Source organism: Drosophila santomea, chromosome X, assembly GCF_016746245.2.
Source record: "Drosophila santomea strain STO CAGO 1482 chromosome X, Prin_Dsan_1.1, whole genome shotgun sequence".
NCBI classification, from domain to species: domain Eukaryota; kingdom Metazoa; phylum Arthropoda; class Insecta; order Diptera; family Drosophilidae; genus Drosophila; species Drosophila santomea.
This window is the reverse complement of record NC_053021.2, coordinates 6,058,311-6,074,740: the sequence shown is the minus strand read 5'-3', so window position 1 is coordinate 6,074,740 and position 16,430 is coordinate 6,058,311. Positions and strand designations below refer to the sequence as shown.

The window sequence follows — 16,430 nt, the reverse complement described above, 5'->3', positions numbered from 1 at the left end:
TTACACTGGCAGACAAAGGCGTGCAGCTACACAACCTCTTTTCTAGCAATCTTAAATAAGTGAGAGGGAAATTGTATCATCAATAAGATATATATGAGAAGACACGTGAAACTTTCTGTCAATCAGGTTCCCCAGGAAAATTGGCTCTTACATTTTTTTTCCTAGCGGTCACCCCCCAATTTCTCGCAGTGCTCGTTGTCGGCTGTAGACCTCTTTCTCATTGTCACACACAAGAAGATATAGTGGTGTGGCAGAGGGGTCTTGAGAGGGGACAACCTCTTGACTTGCGGCTTGTTGTTGATTTCTTCTCTTCTCGGCCGGGTAGATGAGAGGGGGCACTATTTCGAGGAGGTGAGAGATGGATGTGACTGTGTGCAGACTCGACGCGCATTGCTGCACATTTTCCGCGGCAGCAAAACAGAAAAGTTATTTCTTCTATGATTCCAACACTTGAACTGCATTAGCGTAAGCTGCACCTACATGGGCATAGCCCCCAAAGACATCCATCCATCATAACTGGGTCTCAAGCTGAACAACAGCCTCAGTCCTCGCACGACCTCCTCCCCAGCTTCCCCCTCCCTAACAGCTTCCCATATCCACAGCTCCCCAACTGACAACACATCAATGGCTGTCAAACTGTCGATGGAGGTCCAAGGTGTGGGGCTTTTACACAACTAAGAGCCCCGCCCTGTCACTTGGAAGGCCGCTCGCACAATGTACCATCCTAGCCCATTAACATCAGCCATTTGGCAGGTTCTATGACCCAGAGAAAAACCATTTGCCAGTCTTCAAAGGCACGAAAAGCAACAAGTTATGGCGAAATACATAATACATGATACATATGTGCTTTTTATGCACATTTCTTAGAAAATGCTCGGGTGTAATTAGGTAGTAGCTTTAAACATCTGGGATTGAGTGTAACTTGGGGTTAGATGTCAGCAAGTGACTTAATCACAAGTGATTAGCACAAGTCTTACTTTTTAACACATCTATAATGTCCACCCGGTTATTCTGCTAGTTCAACATCTGTCTACTGCTCATTTGGCCATCTTGCAGTTGGCCAAACTTATCTACCATCTTGGTGCCACCCGACATTGTGACCAATGTTTGTGGGATGTCAGCTTGGAACTTCAAGGTCAATTTGCTGCTGTTGTTTTTTTTACTGTTTCAGCCAAAAAAAAAAATAGAAATCGTCGCTGTCTGAAGTTCATACTTGTTTTTTGTTTTCGTTTGTGGCTATTTCTGTTTTTTTTATTTCTCTACTTTGGCGGCACGTTTCATTTCAATAAGAGCAACACACACAGAAACAGGAAATAAATCAAGTTTGGCTTTTGGTCAAAAGAGTCAACGCTGTTGTTGCCCGGTGACAGCGACAAATATTTGTCTTTTGACAGCTAATGGGTCTCATTTAGAGATCGCCAGAAATCGGTGGATCGATTCGGGGTATATGTATAGGGGTATCTAGGGGCGGCTCCCCAGCGTCAAGCAGTCTGTTTGGCACGTCGTGGCTTTCAGATCTCATCTCGAATCGAATCGAATCGAATGGAAATAGATTTCGGTTTGCAAATTCAACGAAATCGTCACATACTCATCCGTACATACATACAGGTAAAAGAGACAGCGAAGGCGGTTTCTTAATTGAATTATTAATGCATAAATCAATAATAGCGGATAATCGCCGCTGATGATCGGGGAACTCGTTCTTTTCGTTTTTGAAACAAAAGGGTTTAGCTGCACTATTGTGTGGTGTGTCATTAAGTCGACAATGTGCAAAAATGTGTAATCCAATCCAAAGTGTATACACCTGTTCTGCTTTTTTTCTAGCAGTGATATCATTCATTGACAAGCAACTCAAGTTCCGACCCCTCCTCATTATCAGTTCCCCAAATTCGGGGCGAACTTTCGCCTACTTTTTGGCCGGCACATTGCTGAAATCTGATTTGTGTATATAGTATATAGTATCAGCTGATCACCTAGACATTTAACACGCTTCACAGAAGCTAATGAACTTGCGCTTATGAAAGCGCTGATCGGGGCAAAAAGAGTTTCCAGCTTGGGACGACTTTTTGCTGGCCACGGAAAACAGAATTGGATGGTAATGGAATCGGATCGGATTGTATTGGATCGTAGAATGTGGTCGAATATTTGTGGTCTTAGTCAGACATAATGTTTCGATATTGGAGCCGAAACGGCCGGAAGGTCTTGCTAATGGCGTTGATAAGGCAACTAGTTCTGGCTACAAATAAAATAATCATAAACTGTGGCAGCTTCTGCGGACAGAGACAGAGCGAGCAAACCGAAAAAAAAAAAATCAAAAAACCAGTTTGCTTATAGTGACGATCTCACACGAATTTGGTCATGCAAATGTCAGCCGCATATGCATTAAATTAAGATTCATCAGGGCACGAGCGCCGGCAGTTTGACAGCCACTACACAGACACATATGTATGTATACATATGTATGTATACATATGTACTATATACGATCCCGTCCGATCCGATCCCTTAACCTGCTCGCACTATCAGTCAGTTGACACCTTATCAACTCGGCAAGAGCCCGAGCATCGAAAACTATGCCACCTATGTATGAGGGCCTCCTATATCTTATCTGGCCGGTCTGCGGTTTCTTCCAGATACTCGGGGCTTACACAGCCCACCGACTTTGTGTGTGGGTAACATTTTCTTTAATTGACTGCTCCATTCGCCTGCTTTTGGCGGCAATTAGCTGCAAACCCCGCGCCTTTTGTTCTCCAAGTCGAAGTATCAATAGAAGAGCTGACACGCCGAAATATATAAATATTTTATGTGGCCCAGTAGTTGGCACCTCGAAGTGCGAACACGCTTTAATTGCTTTTGGTGCTCTACTCTACTGATTCTGCTAAACTATCTTTGAAATCGCTTTCATTCATCCGCAATCTTTCGAAGCTTAATTATTGGGTTTGATTAAATTGCTACCGTGTTTTTTTTTAACATCGATCTCTTTTATTTCGATGCTTTAATCTATAGTTTTGTTAATTACCGTAATGTACTTTATTTAATTACTGTCCTCGCATGATTAATTTAAATTAGAATCAATGCTGACATAAAATTTTATTTATTTATGTCAAATTAATTATGTATTAATTAAGTAGCTTATCGCTGATACTGGATTTATTTTGTTTGCCCAAGTCCAAGTCGAACTTTGATAGTCACAGAAAATGTGGCAAATACTCCAGCAACAGAAGCCATGACAAACGATTGGAAACGATAGAGATTCAAATGGATGCCAAATCGAAGCGAATCGAGTTGAAAATCAAAGTGTTTGCGGGCTTATTAAAGCATAAATATATGCAAGTCGCGTAAGGCAATGGCAAATTAACGAATTTGCATAATTATGCATCATTTTTTGGCTTGTTTGATTGCTGCTCTTATGCTTTGTTTACTAATTAATTGGCGCGGCGACTTGGACGCAGTTTGACAGCCACTGGGCCACTGGCCCCCAGTAAATTTATTTCGCCATTTGGGCATTTGGGCTGAGCAGCAAGCAGCAATTAATACAAATTGAAATGATGTGGATTTCCATTGAAATGGGCGCCTCCTTTTTATTTATCATCGTTTTCCCTCGACTTCGTCATGCTCCGAATCATGATGATGCAACTCCATTGGCATCAAAATTGGGGAGACGCCACATGGATACTCGCGATCTGCCGCAAATGCTGTGAGGCATTTTTTAATTTCCCCCGAAATGAAAAAGCGTTTAAGATTAATGAACAGAAGATTGCTGAACAGAAGCTGATGTCACCCGCATCGTCGATACTTTCATGTTTTAATATTTTTATTTATATTTTTTGTATTTTCCACAGCCCATCCCAATTTCCGCCGCACTGATTGTGATTAACGATTAGGACGCAAAGAAGTCGCCATCTCGATCGATCTGTAATTGGCAGTCAATTCCGTCAATTAAAAAAAACGCCCCTAACATTTCGGTCGATTAAACTCATCCATCGTTTGACTACGAACTCGAAGTTTTAAAGTACGAGTATCAAAGTTTCACCCATTAATTCGCCCCTTTGGCTTAAACCCGTTTTGTAGCATCGTCGAAGATTTGTATCCAATTTTGACTATCAATCAGAGACTTTAAAGCGACATAAGACTAACACAACTTAAAGATCGATTTTTTGAGTTTTAAAGAGTGTTTCAATTTGCAAAAGATGCATTCTGAAACTATAAATATTTATAACTTCTCATGGGCCATATAAAATGAAATGGAATTCGAACGTGATCAGTGCACTTCAATCGCTTTCGTGCAGTGTAATAAAAAAGCATTTGCATCCTTTGCAAATTCAGCTTGACGGGTTATCTAAATCAAAGTCGAACAATCTTAGAATCTCTATCGCTTGAATTACCTTTATCGATGGGCCCTGCGACGCCTTGAATTTGGAATGAGACCTACCCAAAAAAAAAAGCCGATTGCCTTGCATACTAAGTTTCGCGATGGGATCGGATCATCATCTTTCGATTCTTGGCGATTCTTGACAATATTCTAAGCTATATAATCACTTTTGCGCTTAAATGGAAAATTAAAATTCAGTTTTCAAACACACTTTATGGCGTCATTTGCGTGAACAATGTTTCCTTACTTTTTGTATGTCTTATGTTCGGTGGGGATGATGACACGATATATAAATCTACCTATATACATATGTATGTACGAGTATATACATATATGTCCACCCACACGGCCTCCTGCATTTTGCAATAACTCAGAAGGCAAATTGCGACAGTTTAGGAATTTCCCCCATCCTAGAAATGCTGTTAATGGGTGTTGGGTGCCGCTTTTTTCTATTTTCAAAATTTACGCAATGAAATAGCCAAACAATAATTGCTCATATGCCGCGCAACTCATATATATGTACAAATATACATGTATGTATGTATATATATAGTATACTTGTGCCCCCACAGACGCGCCATGCAAATATTAAATTACAATAGTTGGTTGGTTGGCGACTGCGAAGTGAGAAATGAAAAGTCAGGCTGAGAAATTGGTTTACCCTACACTTTCAGTTGGAGTTGTTTTTCAATGTTTAGTCTATGTGGCAAATACCTCAATGGATCCCTGTTCACATTTTTGCCGCTCGCAATATAGCGATATTTTCGAGGGTGGAATGAACTCTTAAGAACACATGTATCAGGTGTAAAGTACAGAAAAGGTTTTGATTTTCAGTTATTAATCATCAGGTCTTCTTTGCCACCTACTGCATAATCTAATTGCATTGCTAAAGATCGAAATTCGGCTTATCTATTATTATCGGTTTCGATGCTTCATTTAGACGCGTTGCAGTAAAGGGTATTAGGCGATTTAGCCACTCCGACCTCCCAACTTTAATGCTACGCCTCGAATCGAAAACTTTCGTCTCTGGTATCTTGTCGCCATCTATTTTTAAATGCTTGCCTCATATAGCCAGCATCTCCCCATTGACTCCCAGATTCCACCAGCTAGCTCTTTTCTTACTGAAAAATGCATACGTCAGCCAGGGAAAATAGATTCCGTATTCCGGATCCGCAGAAAATGAATCGCCGGCATGAAAGTGGGCATCTTAGAATCCCGACCAGGTCAAATGCGGCTGCCCCAGTGACTAATGGAAGCCTTACCTTGCTGGCAATGCCCATTTGACAAAGCTAACAAACTCGGCGATATCGCCAATCAGCATTTCAGCTTTTCAACATTTCAGCATTTCAGATACAGTACCACAAGTAGGAAGGGAAAAGCGAGCCAGACACTTCACTCGCACCTCGCAACATCTCGCATAAACAGTTTTAAGTGTGCCAGTTGTCCCTGCCCGCGGCCTCGCCCCCTTATCGAGTCCCCGCCCCTTGGTCAATGTCTGAACTTGAGCTCGAGTGTGTGTGGGGGGTGGTGGTTGGAGAAGCGGCAGGGGGAGGGGAGGGGAGGGGAAAGGGGCAGTATGCGTTAGGCAGCCGCAGCGTAATATTTAAACAAATGCTCGCATGACTCTTCCCGTGAAACTGCATGTGATCGCTGTGCGAATGTTTTCGGTACACAGGAAAAAGATGATGGGGTATATTCAAATGTTACATATTTTCCGCTTTTATTTGGCAAATGGAACTTAATTGCAAGTATTAGTTAATATTTAAATCAAGTGATCTCACAACATTTCACCTTAAAGGCCATTTGCCAGTGATTCAATAAGGCCAGAATGGCAGCAGGCAGATACATAAGCAGCCGGTCCCGGTCACATGTGCGAACGGGGGTACAACATCTTGTGTCCATATGTTGCACAAACAAACAATCGAAACAGAAACAGAAACCGTGAAGCCACGAAAACAAGAAAAACCGAAAACCAGAAAACTGAAAACAAGGAGAACGAACTGAACCGAAGGGAATGTGCCAACGAACGCATCTTCAGACCAATAAAAAACAAAGAAAACATAATCCCAAAAGCTGAAAAAGAAACCAAACCAAAACTGATATACGGCCAAGTCGAAAAAGCTGCGAAATGATATTTTCTCATCTGTTGTGCTGGCTGCCGTTTATGCCGGGGCTTGGGTGCTTTAATTTTTCATCTTATTTGCTTTGCAGTTGTTGATGATGCAAATATTTTGACAGTTTGTTTGACAGATATCGGGGCACACATCGCGGCGAGATGATGAGCGATACGGGCCAAAGAGCCAAGAAGGGGGATCGGCTTCCCTTGTAAGGCCGGAAAAGGGCCATCGAATTGAAAGGGGACCCATCTGTCCGATGTAAACACAACAACTCTATTCGCTTTGGTTGCCAGGCGAATATCAGCTTAAACGGAAGAAATGCCATATGGAGAATATGCTGTTAATCTGTGGCAAGTTGCACATTTGCCAAAAAAGATTATTACTTTTGCATTTATAGGCTTGAAATGACCGAAGAACTAATGAAATAACGATTATTGATAAATAATATTTGTGCCTCCTTCAAGTTCACCTATCAATTTGGAAGCGGATAAACCCAAGATAAGCGATATCTATCGCCCCCAAGAGGCCGTGCCACCTGATCGTATGCGCAATATGCGATGACCGACCGGCTGCAATAAGCATACGCCGGATGGGCAAAAGCGGAGGATGGAGCTATCGAGCTGCAGCAGCAGTGACCTCGTTTGCAGTCCGATTTGCAGTGGTTCCTTCTTCGAAGTGTGGCTCCCATTCTCCATTCCCCTTCCCCTTTTCCTTTCCCGTTTCCAATCCCAGTGCCACAGATAAGCCCTGAGCAGGCGACATAGACGTATGCATGTGTACATGTGTTCGAATTTGGCCTCATTTACGCAACTTCCGATGTGATAAAAAGTGTGAGCGCTGCAGCAAAACAAATCGAAGGGAAACCGACGCGTCGGTCGACGAAATGGAGCAGACCACCACAAGAATTGTCCAGCAGGTACTGCCCTCTGTCCGTCCGTCCACAAAGCCATCGAGAGATCGGGAATGGGACCTCTTTATTCACAAACAAACGTTCGAAACGTTCAGCGATTTGAAATGTTAATTAAAGAAATTATTTCATTGCAAGCAAACGTCTGTGGGCAACATGTCATTAACACGCTGATAACGCGCTATCATCGCCGCTCATTATGGTGGAAAATACACACACACATACACACACACACACCGACGAATCCTACATACACATAGAGAGAATTTGGAACTGGAACAATTGACTTCTCATAATAATTGGCAAAGACGTCCGAACACAAGCATCATTCAAAAGCCACAGCTGAACTCGATCCGAATTTGGAAAAAGAAATTAATTCAGTGTCTGTTTTTCGAGAGAGTGATAACCCCAGCTGATGACCCCGTTCCGAATGGACTTGACGATCTATTTTTTTGGCCTCTGCTCAACTCCAAATCCGGTCCTTAACATTGCCTTAACAGAGCGCCGGAGCGCGTCTCACTTCCGAATTTAATGACAGAGTTGGGGGAGAAAACTATTTTCCAAACCACTTACTATAAATACCCTTGGGGCATCCAATACTCGTATGTGCATTTTTATGCTAATCACTGGGCGCTCGTTAAGTTGCTGTCGCTCTATTGGGAAAACCATATGTGTGTCATACTAAATAGTTCAAGTTCGTCGCGGGCCGGAGTGGTGTCATCCAAAATAAGAGATCATTGGGTTAGCGATCCCCAATGGGATGTGGGATCAGCTGATAGCAATGCTAATGTGAATGAATGTCATGTAGATATGGTCCCCGAATATAACTAATAACTAATAACTAATAACGTGCATAATGACTGCATTGCTGGGCCTCAAATGGTAATGTAATGAAATGCAAGAGGATCGAATGAACTCACCTTGGCATTTGTCAGCGGGGCGTAGCAGGCGGCAAGGACGAAGGTCACGGCAAGGAGGCGCAGGAGCAGGGTGCCCGCTTGACCTCTCCGCCCGCTTCTGATTCCGACCGAGGTCGCGATCGCGGACACTTGGGATCCCGGCGATCCCATCATCTATTTTCCGGGGAACGGCGGTTTTGGTTTCTTTTGGCAGCTATTTGGATTGGCTTTAGGTACTTTGTGAAGGCAGTTTCGGTTCGTTTTTTTTTTTATTATTTGAGTTTGGCTTTGAACGGCTGGCAGGTTTTGGTTACGGCTATGGCACTGCATGGAGAAAAAAAGCCCCCGACATTAATTCGCAATTGAGCGACAATTAAATTAAGCGTAAGACAGAGACAGGGAGAGCATCCTGATATTATGTTTCTGGGGATTTTTTTCTCGGCGCACGGAAAAAGGGGAAACATATCGGTGAACACATCAGCAAAAAGTGTTGGCTTTAGTGAAACCAAATCCAAAAAAAAAACCTGAAACCGTTTTGTTTCAGAAGTTTCCTCGAAAAATCCGAACGATCCCCTTTGATCATCTATTCACTCCTGGCCAAGCCGATGTTTGTTTCCCCTCTTTCTGTTCGCTTTTCCGCCTTTTCGCTTTATTTGATTTATTTTCTTGTTTCTCGTTTCCTTAGTTTCGTTTCACACGCGAGGGACACTTTTTGTTGCGAGTGTGGGTTCCTTTTTGGGATCACACTAGTTAATTTAAACTAATTTAAAAAAAAAATGGAAAAGGAGCAGGGCTTGGGTTTTTGTTTAAACGTTGAACCGATATAACCAGGATATCTTGTCAGGGATTTTCAAAAATTTCGGCACTTCGAGGATGTGAGAGCACTCAAAAAAAAAAAGGCAATCGCTCCACAAGAGAATCAGAGTCACACAGAAAACAGAAGGGACAGCACACCGTGGAATGTGCGACCGCCTGGAACGATGGCGCGCAACCTAATGTCTAAGAACCGTAGCTGCGATTCCCATCGCTGCCTCTGCTCTGCCGGCGTCGCCCGAAGACGCACGAAGGCCGAAAGCGCTACGGAGCCGAAGCGATTTGCGTGCTCTTGTTATTGTTTAACGGCGCTTAATGGCCATTGCAAGCCTGTTGCGTCGATGCACCGCTCCCGCTCTTCCTCTCACCCTCTCTCCCCCTCTTCATCTATCCCTTTCGCTCACATGCGTGGGTGTCCGCTTACGCAGAGTTAGCCGCGCCTGCTCTCTCTCTCTCTGTCTCCCTCTCTCTCCTCTCGCTCTCCCTGACCATCCTTATTCGCGGAGCGTAGTCGATATTCAGCCAGACGGCTGACAGCAGCATTTAATGCAGCCGTATAGATAAATGTGACTATCACATTACTTGGAAAGTAAACCCCCAAAATTTTCACTCAGGACCCGCCCCTGGGCTCCTCTCGCTCTCTGGGTCAAGTGATAAACAAGTGAAAACCGTTGCTACTTGCTCTCTTTTCACCTTTCGTTGTAGCTGCGGTAGCCGGTTTGCAAATTATCCCACTCACACTCCCACGAAAAGCAGCGCTCTCCTCGCACTTTTTCCTGGAAGTTCTTTGAATTTGACACTCGAAAAAATGAGAGTCAAATGAAATGTTTTTTGGGGAATTTAAAAACCCACACTTTAACAGAAAGAGACGCCTTATGCTCTCTGCGAACCCATGTGATTAATCCTGAAAACCAAGCAACAAAACTTATTAGAAATACTGTTTTTATAGCTTTTACTCTCTGATCCTCTGAATTTTTTTTATAAGAGCAATTTTTGGTGCATCTAACGCATATGAGCAAATCATTTTAAATGTGCGGTCATTGGGCTAAAATTGAACCGAAGCATTATTTAGATATTTAACCCAATAACAGTTTGGCAGGACATGCATGTAGTGTTAACATTGAAGACTCGGCGGCTTTGGCGCTTAAGTCGGTTGTGAACTGGCCATAGGTCATGGGCTAGACAGCTCACAATCCGTGACCTTCAGCCCACATCGCCCCCCACCGCCACCCCCGAAAAAAAGCGGCTTCCCATTGGCGCCTGACCCAATGACATCCGAAAATGACGCATGCGTGAGGATGAATTACCGGACTTGGATGCCAACGCCCCACATGGAGGACCAATGGACACGTTGCGATTTTTTATGCCCCCATCTCAAGGAATAATTGGCCCATTCCCCAGGTTCCCCAGGTTCGTTTCTCCATTCCGCCCCTTTTTTGCCTAAATGCTAATTTCTAATTCCTAATGTAAAATATTTGAATAGACTACCCTCTCGCAAGGGGCCACACAGCTTCCGTTTGCAGATAAGAAAAACCACTAAAAATACACGCATAAAATGGTTGAATACGCCGTTCAAAAGATTGGCAATGGTCTGGATACACTTGCAAAAATTAGCAACATGGGCACACAAATATGTGCTAAATAGAGAGCTTTGTTTAGGTTTTAAATTGAAAAATTACTTTCAGAGATAAGGAGAATATTACACAATTGAGTATAAAAGTGCACGAACTTTACTTCAATTTCTCTAAACAAATATAATAAATAAATATGCCTTTTGTACGACTTTCGTAGCACTGGTTTTTTTGAGTGATGCAATCATTTAATATTTAAACATGTGTGGACTCTGGAGAATTATATATAGTTTTGGGAGTCAAAAGTTCAAAACTAAATGAGAGCAAGTTCTGAAATAATTAGAATTATCAAATTAAGTCCGTAACCAAAAAGGTTATCAACGGTGAGAAAAACCAAAGAAAAAAATATATATATATTTTTAATTTGCCGAACACACCACAGTCGAGTGGTGAGTACACAATTCTGTTAGCCACATTTAGATTCGAATGCTAGCTACAGTTTGAGAGTCGTTGCACGGGAGCTTTTAGCCAAGTCAACAAATGTCGTTTTCCCAAGTTTTCCCAAAGCTTTTGCCTCTTAAAGAATACGTTTGCTAAATAATAGTCACCAAAAACGATTAAAATGCGATTAGAAAACAATATGTCGTCTTTATTTAATCACAGATTAAGGGGCGGCTCTCAACTACAAAAGGTGATAATGAAATAGTCGACTTCCAGAATCTTAACGACTTTTCGAAATGATTGTCAGTACAAAAGTAAAAAAAATAACTGCTTTAGTCATATGTGGGAACAAGGTCAATCCGCAAAATCACTGTTGCTGAAGAGCTTAATAATAGACTGAAGGGTCAGTTTCCATGTATCCTTTTGACAAGGATGCAGATTCCATCCCCATCCCATGCACATTCCGCCCTCGTTTTTGCACTCACTTTTACATTTTCCAAGCACATTTTTGGTTTCCGTTACCGACTTTTACGCTAAATACTCGCCTTCCCCATTTTCCCGCCCAGTCACGTGTTTCGCAATGGCAACTGGTTGGCTTTTACATATGTACGTAAAAGGGTGGGTAGAATGTGGTAGTGAATTAGACTAGGACGCCGTTTCGTAATTGAAAACTAATTGTTGCCGCGAATAATTTCAAGCCACAGCACTGCGTTCTATTCTTATCCCAGGTAAAAATTGCCTTCACCCTTGTTTAATTATTTTCCATGATAGACGAGAAGAAAGACAAACATCAGTGAAGCAGTAAAAGTGTAAGTATCTGGGAAAACAGCTTATTGGGCATATATCTTGGAGTAGAGCTTGCAGATATAACTCATACGCCCCGTATTGCTGATGAAGTTTTGTTCAACGTGGCGTATAAGCGATATTCCAAGGATTCCTTTGTTCAAATCAAGAACGCTGCCATTCAGGGGCATTTAACATTTAGTGACTGGCAAATGATTGGTTGGCTTTATTACGTGTGTTTAGAAACTATGAAACCATAGTTTCTAGTTTATATTCTTTGTTTCTGGCCAGTGGAAGCACCTGCAACTGACATGCAGCCCAAGTTCGAGGGCAGTGCGAAGCTATCTTTGCCAATCAACAAGCTTCCCCGCTCTCAAAATCGACAGACGTGGGATGCGTTTAAACCAATTTCAAGGAAAGTCGGTTACGCGAACAGTTTTCCTCCTCCTCCTCCTCCTCCCCCCCCCCCCTCCCCCTCCAGAAAGCCCAACAAGTGGCAGGTAACAAATTGAAAACTGCAGTTTGCATAAGGTGGAGCCAACCTTGGGTGTTAGACTGGGAAAAGCAACTGGCATCCCCCATAATTTCGACCCGATTGTTGTGTAATTCTCGGGAAGACGGTGTGTGTGTCCTGCGGACCTGCGGGAAAGGACTCACATCATCTCGTCTGTGACTGTGCTGTGTTACCAAGACGGTTGTTGTTAATTGTTTGGCCGGCTTTCACTAAGTTTTTGGCCAGACCTTTGGCTGAAGCTCTTAGCTTAATTGAGCCAGCCGCTCGCTCGCTCATCAATGAGCATCTGAAGTTACTTTGTGGTATTGAAATTTAATTTCGTTTCAATTCGCATTTCGCATTTCACATTAATTAAATTGACCTCCTTCTGTGCGATTTTGGCTATGAGGGGATGGGCGGGAAAGGCGCAAGGCTGCGAAAAGGTTGGCGGCGAAAGTTAAAAGCCAAGGTAGGATTTGCAGATAACACAAAAAGTCAGTCAGTAAGTCAGTGCCGTGAGGGGCAAGCAATCTGTTCAGCAATTAGACGTTGTTTCGAAACGACTTGGCTCCCCAAAAATCAGCCATTGGAAAGGAAATTCATGGTCACTTCCATCCCCTTCATCCTTCCGACGTGCTACCTGTCTGCAGGTGGTAATAATCCCGATCCCTGATCCGCTAGAGCGCTGGTCACCTGGCCAACTGGCCGTAGTTCCGATCTAATAATAAACCATGGAAGACGTCGGATTTGCCATAAAAGGCGTTCAGCAGTTGGCAGCACCACTTAAGTGATTAATTTATTAGCCCCGGTTTTGTTTTTAGGGGCTTTAGGGGTTTAGTTCCCCATCTGAATGGAAACATTCCTACTGCCAACTTGCTGACAACTTTAGATTTACAAAAGCATTGCCAATGAATTGGATTCAATTAATACCCCAACTTCGAGCTACAACACTCCCACCACCCCCCGAACAGATAAAAGATAGAAAACGAGATAAACAAAGACAAAGAAGGCCGTTGCTCCTCTTTTTTTTCACCCGCTTGCTGGCCGAGCTTAATCATTAATATTTTTTCGTTTCGTTTCGTTTTATATGCATGTGCTCTTCTTCGCCGGCTAAATACAGATCTCCTATTTTTCGCCAAACGCCATTGTTTATGTTTATTTGCTGCTCGGTAATTAAAAGGCAATCAAAAGGCAAATAGATTCTTGCACTGGGCACCTGGGCCACGCCCCCAGTCCACATCACCGCCTCATATCTCTCATTGTTCCAAGCACTTAAAACAATCGGAGTTACCTAGGCACACTGAATCATATTTCAAGCATTTCAAAACTTCATTGATATTCAAGCATCGCTTTAAAGCATTTGCAAACTTAATTGATATTTGGTTGCAAATATTTTTTTAAATTCCCCATATTAGCCACCGATTTTTTTCTGTGTGCACACTGTGGCACTTGTCAACTTTGCTTGAGCCAACAGCAGTAATAAAACGCCGAGCGCCGAACAAAAAAGCGCTTCTCTTTGCTGCCTGCTAATAAATCTGGCTAAAATCTAAACAAAACCAGCGCAGCAGCCAACTGAAGCAACAGGGCAATAAAAAATTGATTTTTCTCCCTGCCGGCGCTTCGTTTAAATAAATTTTGTTGCCAAACGCGGCACAACTGACAGTCATAAAAAAATGTATATGGCCTGCAAGTCAGAACGGCAAAGACTTTCACGCAAAATCGAAGCACTTTGCATACCCCTTAGATGGGACCAGCAAAGTTGCTTAGCACAAGCATCGATAACTTGAAAAACATAATTGCAATAAAGCTAAGAATAAGCTGAGAATGCATCAATATCAAACACCAACTCAAGTGAAGAAGTCCTGATACCCCTTAAAAATTCCAGTTAATGGGTACCTCAAAGCACTGAGCACTCGTTAAGCATAAAAATGGCGAAAATGCCCTGAACTGAGAAATGGCAAAGGAGCTGAGAAAGTTCCGGCTGAATATTCCGTTGAATATGATTGAATTTTTGGCAACTCAAATGGCCAGATGGCCCTGGACAGATATAAGAAAAACCAAATGCATACTAAATATATACTATGTACCCACTCAAAGACGAATACGAATTTTTGGGCTGATGTCAAATAGGTAAATATTCGCGATGGCTGCCGAGACTATAAAACTATAAAGTAATTGCATTCAGCATTCGAGTCCCGATCAATTAAAGACGTCAATGGCAAGCTGTGCAGCAAGTTTCCTTTTTTTTCTTTTTATTACATTTTTTTTTCATTTTGCCAACCTATTTAGTTGCAGGACTTTCCCTGCCTCGCCTTCAGCACTCAGTCAATTTAACGCTTCATTTGCACAAGTTTTTCTTCGTATTTTCGTTATTTCTTCCTTTTATTTTCCTTTCAAATGGACAAAAGGGAAGCATTCAAGGCAAACAAAACGTGGCACAAGGGGATGGGTGAGGGGAGGGGAGTTTACCGAAATAGGGGCATTCTGCCACCTGCGGCACGGCACTCCTGCCCGGAAAATCCCCCTGAAAATTCCACTCGTACAGGTGACGACGAGTGGCACTTAAAAATTCAAATCTGCATAAAGCTCTGCGAAAGAGCGCAACAAAATAATGCCAACTCGGGAATCGCCAAAGTGCAACTATATATAAGCGAAGATCTGCTGAATCTGTAGAATTCTGAATATATATATATATATATATATACATTTATGTATATATAGAGAGAGAGAGCGTAACATATCAATTAATTTCTGCCAGTGTGCGATGTAGATGATAACTGCGTTGACAGGCCAAAGGAAGACAAGAGATTCTGATTATTATAATGCACGCAAGCGTTTTGCTCCATTCAAAATAACAACAACGTTACTTTAGTTTTCCAGTCGACTGCTGAGGGGGGTGGTGCGACGCAAGTAGAGGGATGTCATCAGCTGCGCTTTTGCCTCTTGCCTTTTGTTTTTGTGCCCCCCTCCCCACTTTCTACCCGGCACCACCCACCCAATGCCGTACTTGCATTTTCTTCGTCTTGGCGACGAAATCCATCACCAAGATTGCAAAAATTAAATGTTAAATTAAGTCGCCCCAATTTTTCGTATCATAGTCTATATTTTATACTTTCTACCAACTGAAGATCTTGGATTTATTACAAACTTTATGATCTTGGCTGACTCGCAAGTTGGCTTCATTTGCTAGGGTATTTTCAAGTTCTGTTTTTTGCAGCGCCCAGAGATCGCGGCAATTTTCCTTTGACATTTTCGCATTTCTCCCGATGTTTATTTAATTTCTACGTTCCGCTCTTCTCATTTGCCTTAATTTATATGCCTGCGCCTACTGCGGAATTCCGGGGAACACAAGTTGCACGAGCAATGCCGCTTTATTCCCCCCAGATATATATACCTACTATACTATGCTATATATCTACATATATATTCTATAATTTGATACAGTGTTGTTGCGGTGGCTTTGTGTCGGTTTATATGTACTCGTATAATATTTTTTGCGGCTTGTTTTCGCGTCGAATTGGTTGCTCATCAAACCAATGGCAGTTGTCGTTCCTTTCGCTGTTCAACATTTCGCGTGGTTCAACATTTTTGCAGTTGCGGTGGCCCTTTGTGCCAGCACTTGCCACCTGTTGCAGGCGTTTCTCATTCAAATATTTACGTTGCAGGTGCTACTGAAAGCTAATACTGAAAGCCACTGCCACATACTCCTAAAATTGATGCTCCTAGTGCCCGGTTGCATTCTTAACTATTGCCGTTAATTGTTCATCCAAGTACCAGCTAATTTTGTGCGAATTTGACATGGTTATGGTTACATGCCACATTTTGTGGCAGAACTGGAGAGCTGAGCTTTCTGCAGGTGTGTTGCATTCCGCATTTGTTGCATCTTTTGTGCTCATTAGCATTGTTCCCCTTGCTTCCCCTCTGCCCCTTTGCAACCCTGCCCCACTGCCTTGCCCCCATATGCTGCCCGCCTTTGACAGCCGCCTTAGCCGCTCATTAAGAGACTACATGTATGTAGCAAACAGCCAGCTTAT

The 16,430-nt window shown here is 42.7% G+C and overlaps 1 protein-coding gene across 43 annotated transcripts in view; it reads right to left on the bottom strand.

Annotated features, from left to right (window-relative positions):
* The window catches only part of LOC120455535 (basement membrane-specific heparan sulfate proteoglycan core protein), a 78,505-nt gene extending 69,212 nt beyond the window's left edge, over nucleotides 1-9,293 (bottom strand). For 17 of the 43 annotated variants that reach the window (XM_044006553.1, XM_044006555.1, XM_044006548.1 and 14 more), the window contains exon 1: nucleotides 8,317-8,615. In XM_044006553.1, the coding sequence (XP_043862488.1) occupies nucleotides 8,317-8,469 (153 nt within the window). In that variant the 5' untranslated portion in view covers nucleotides 8,470-8,615. Of the gene's footprint in view, nucleotides 1-8,316; nucleotides 8,620-9,249 lie in introns of those variants that run through there. The other 26 variants (XM_044006560.1, XM_039641850.2, XM_044006561.1 and 23 more) reach the window with 5 other exon arrangements.
* Nucleotides 9,294-16,430: the final 7,137 nt, after the last annotated feature.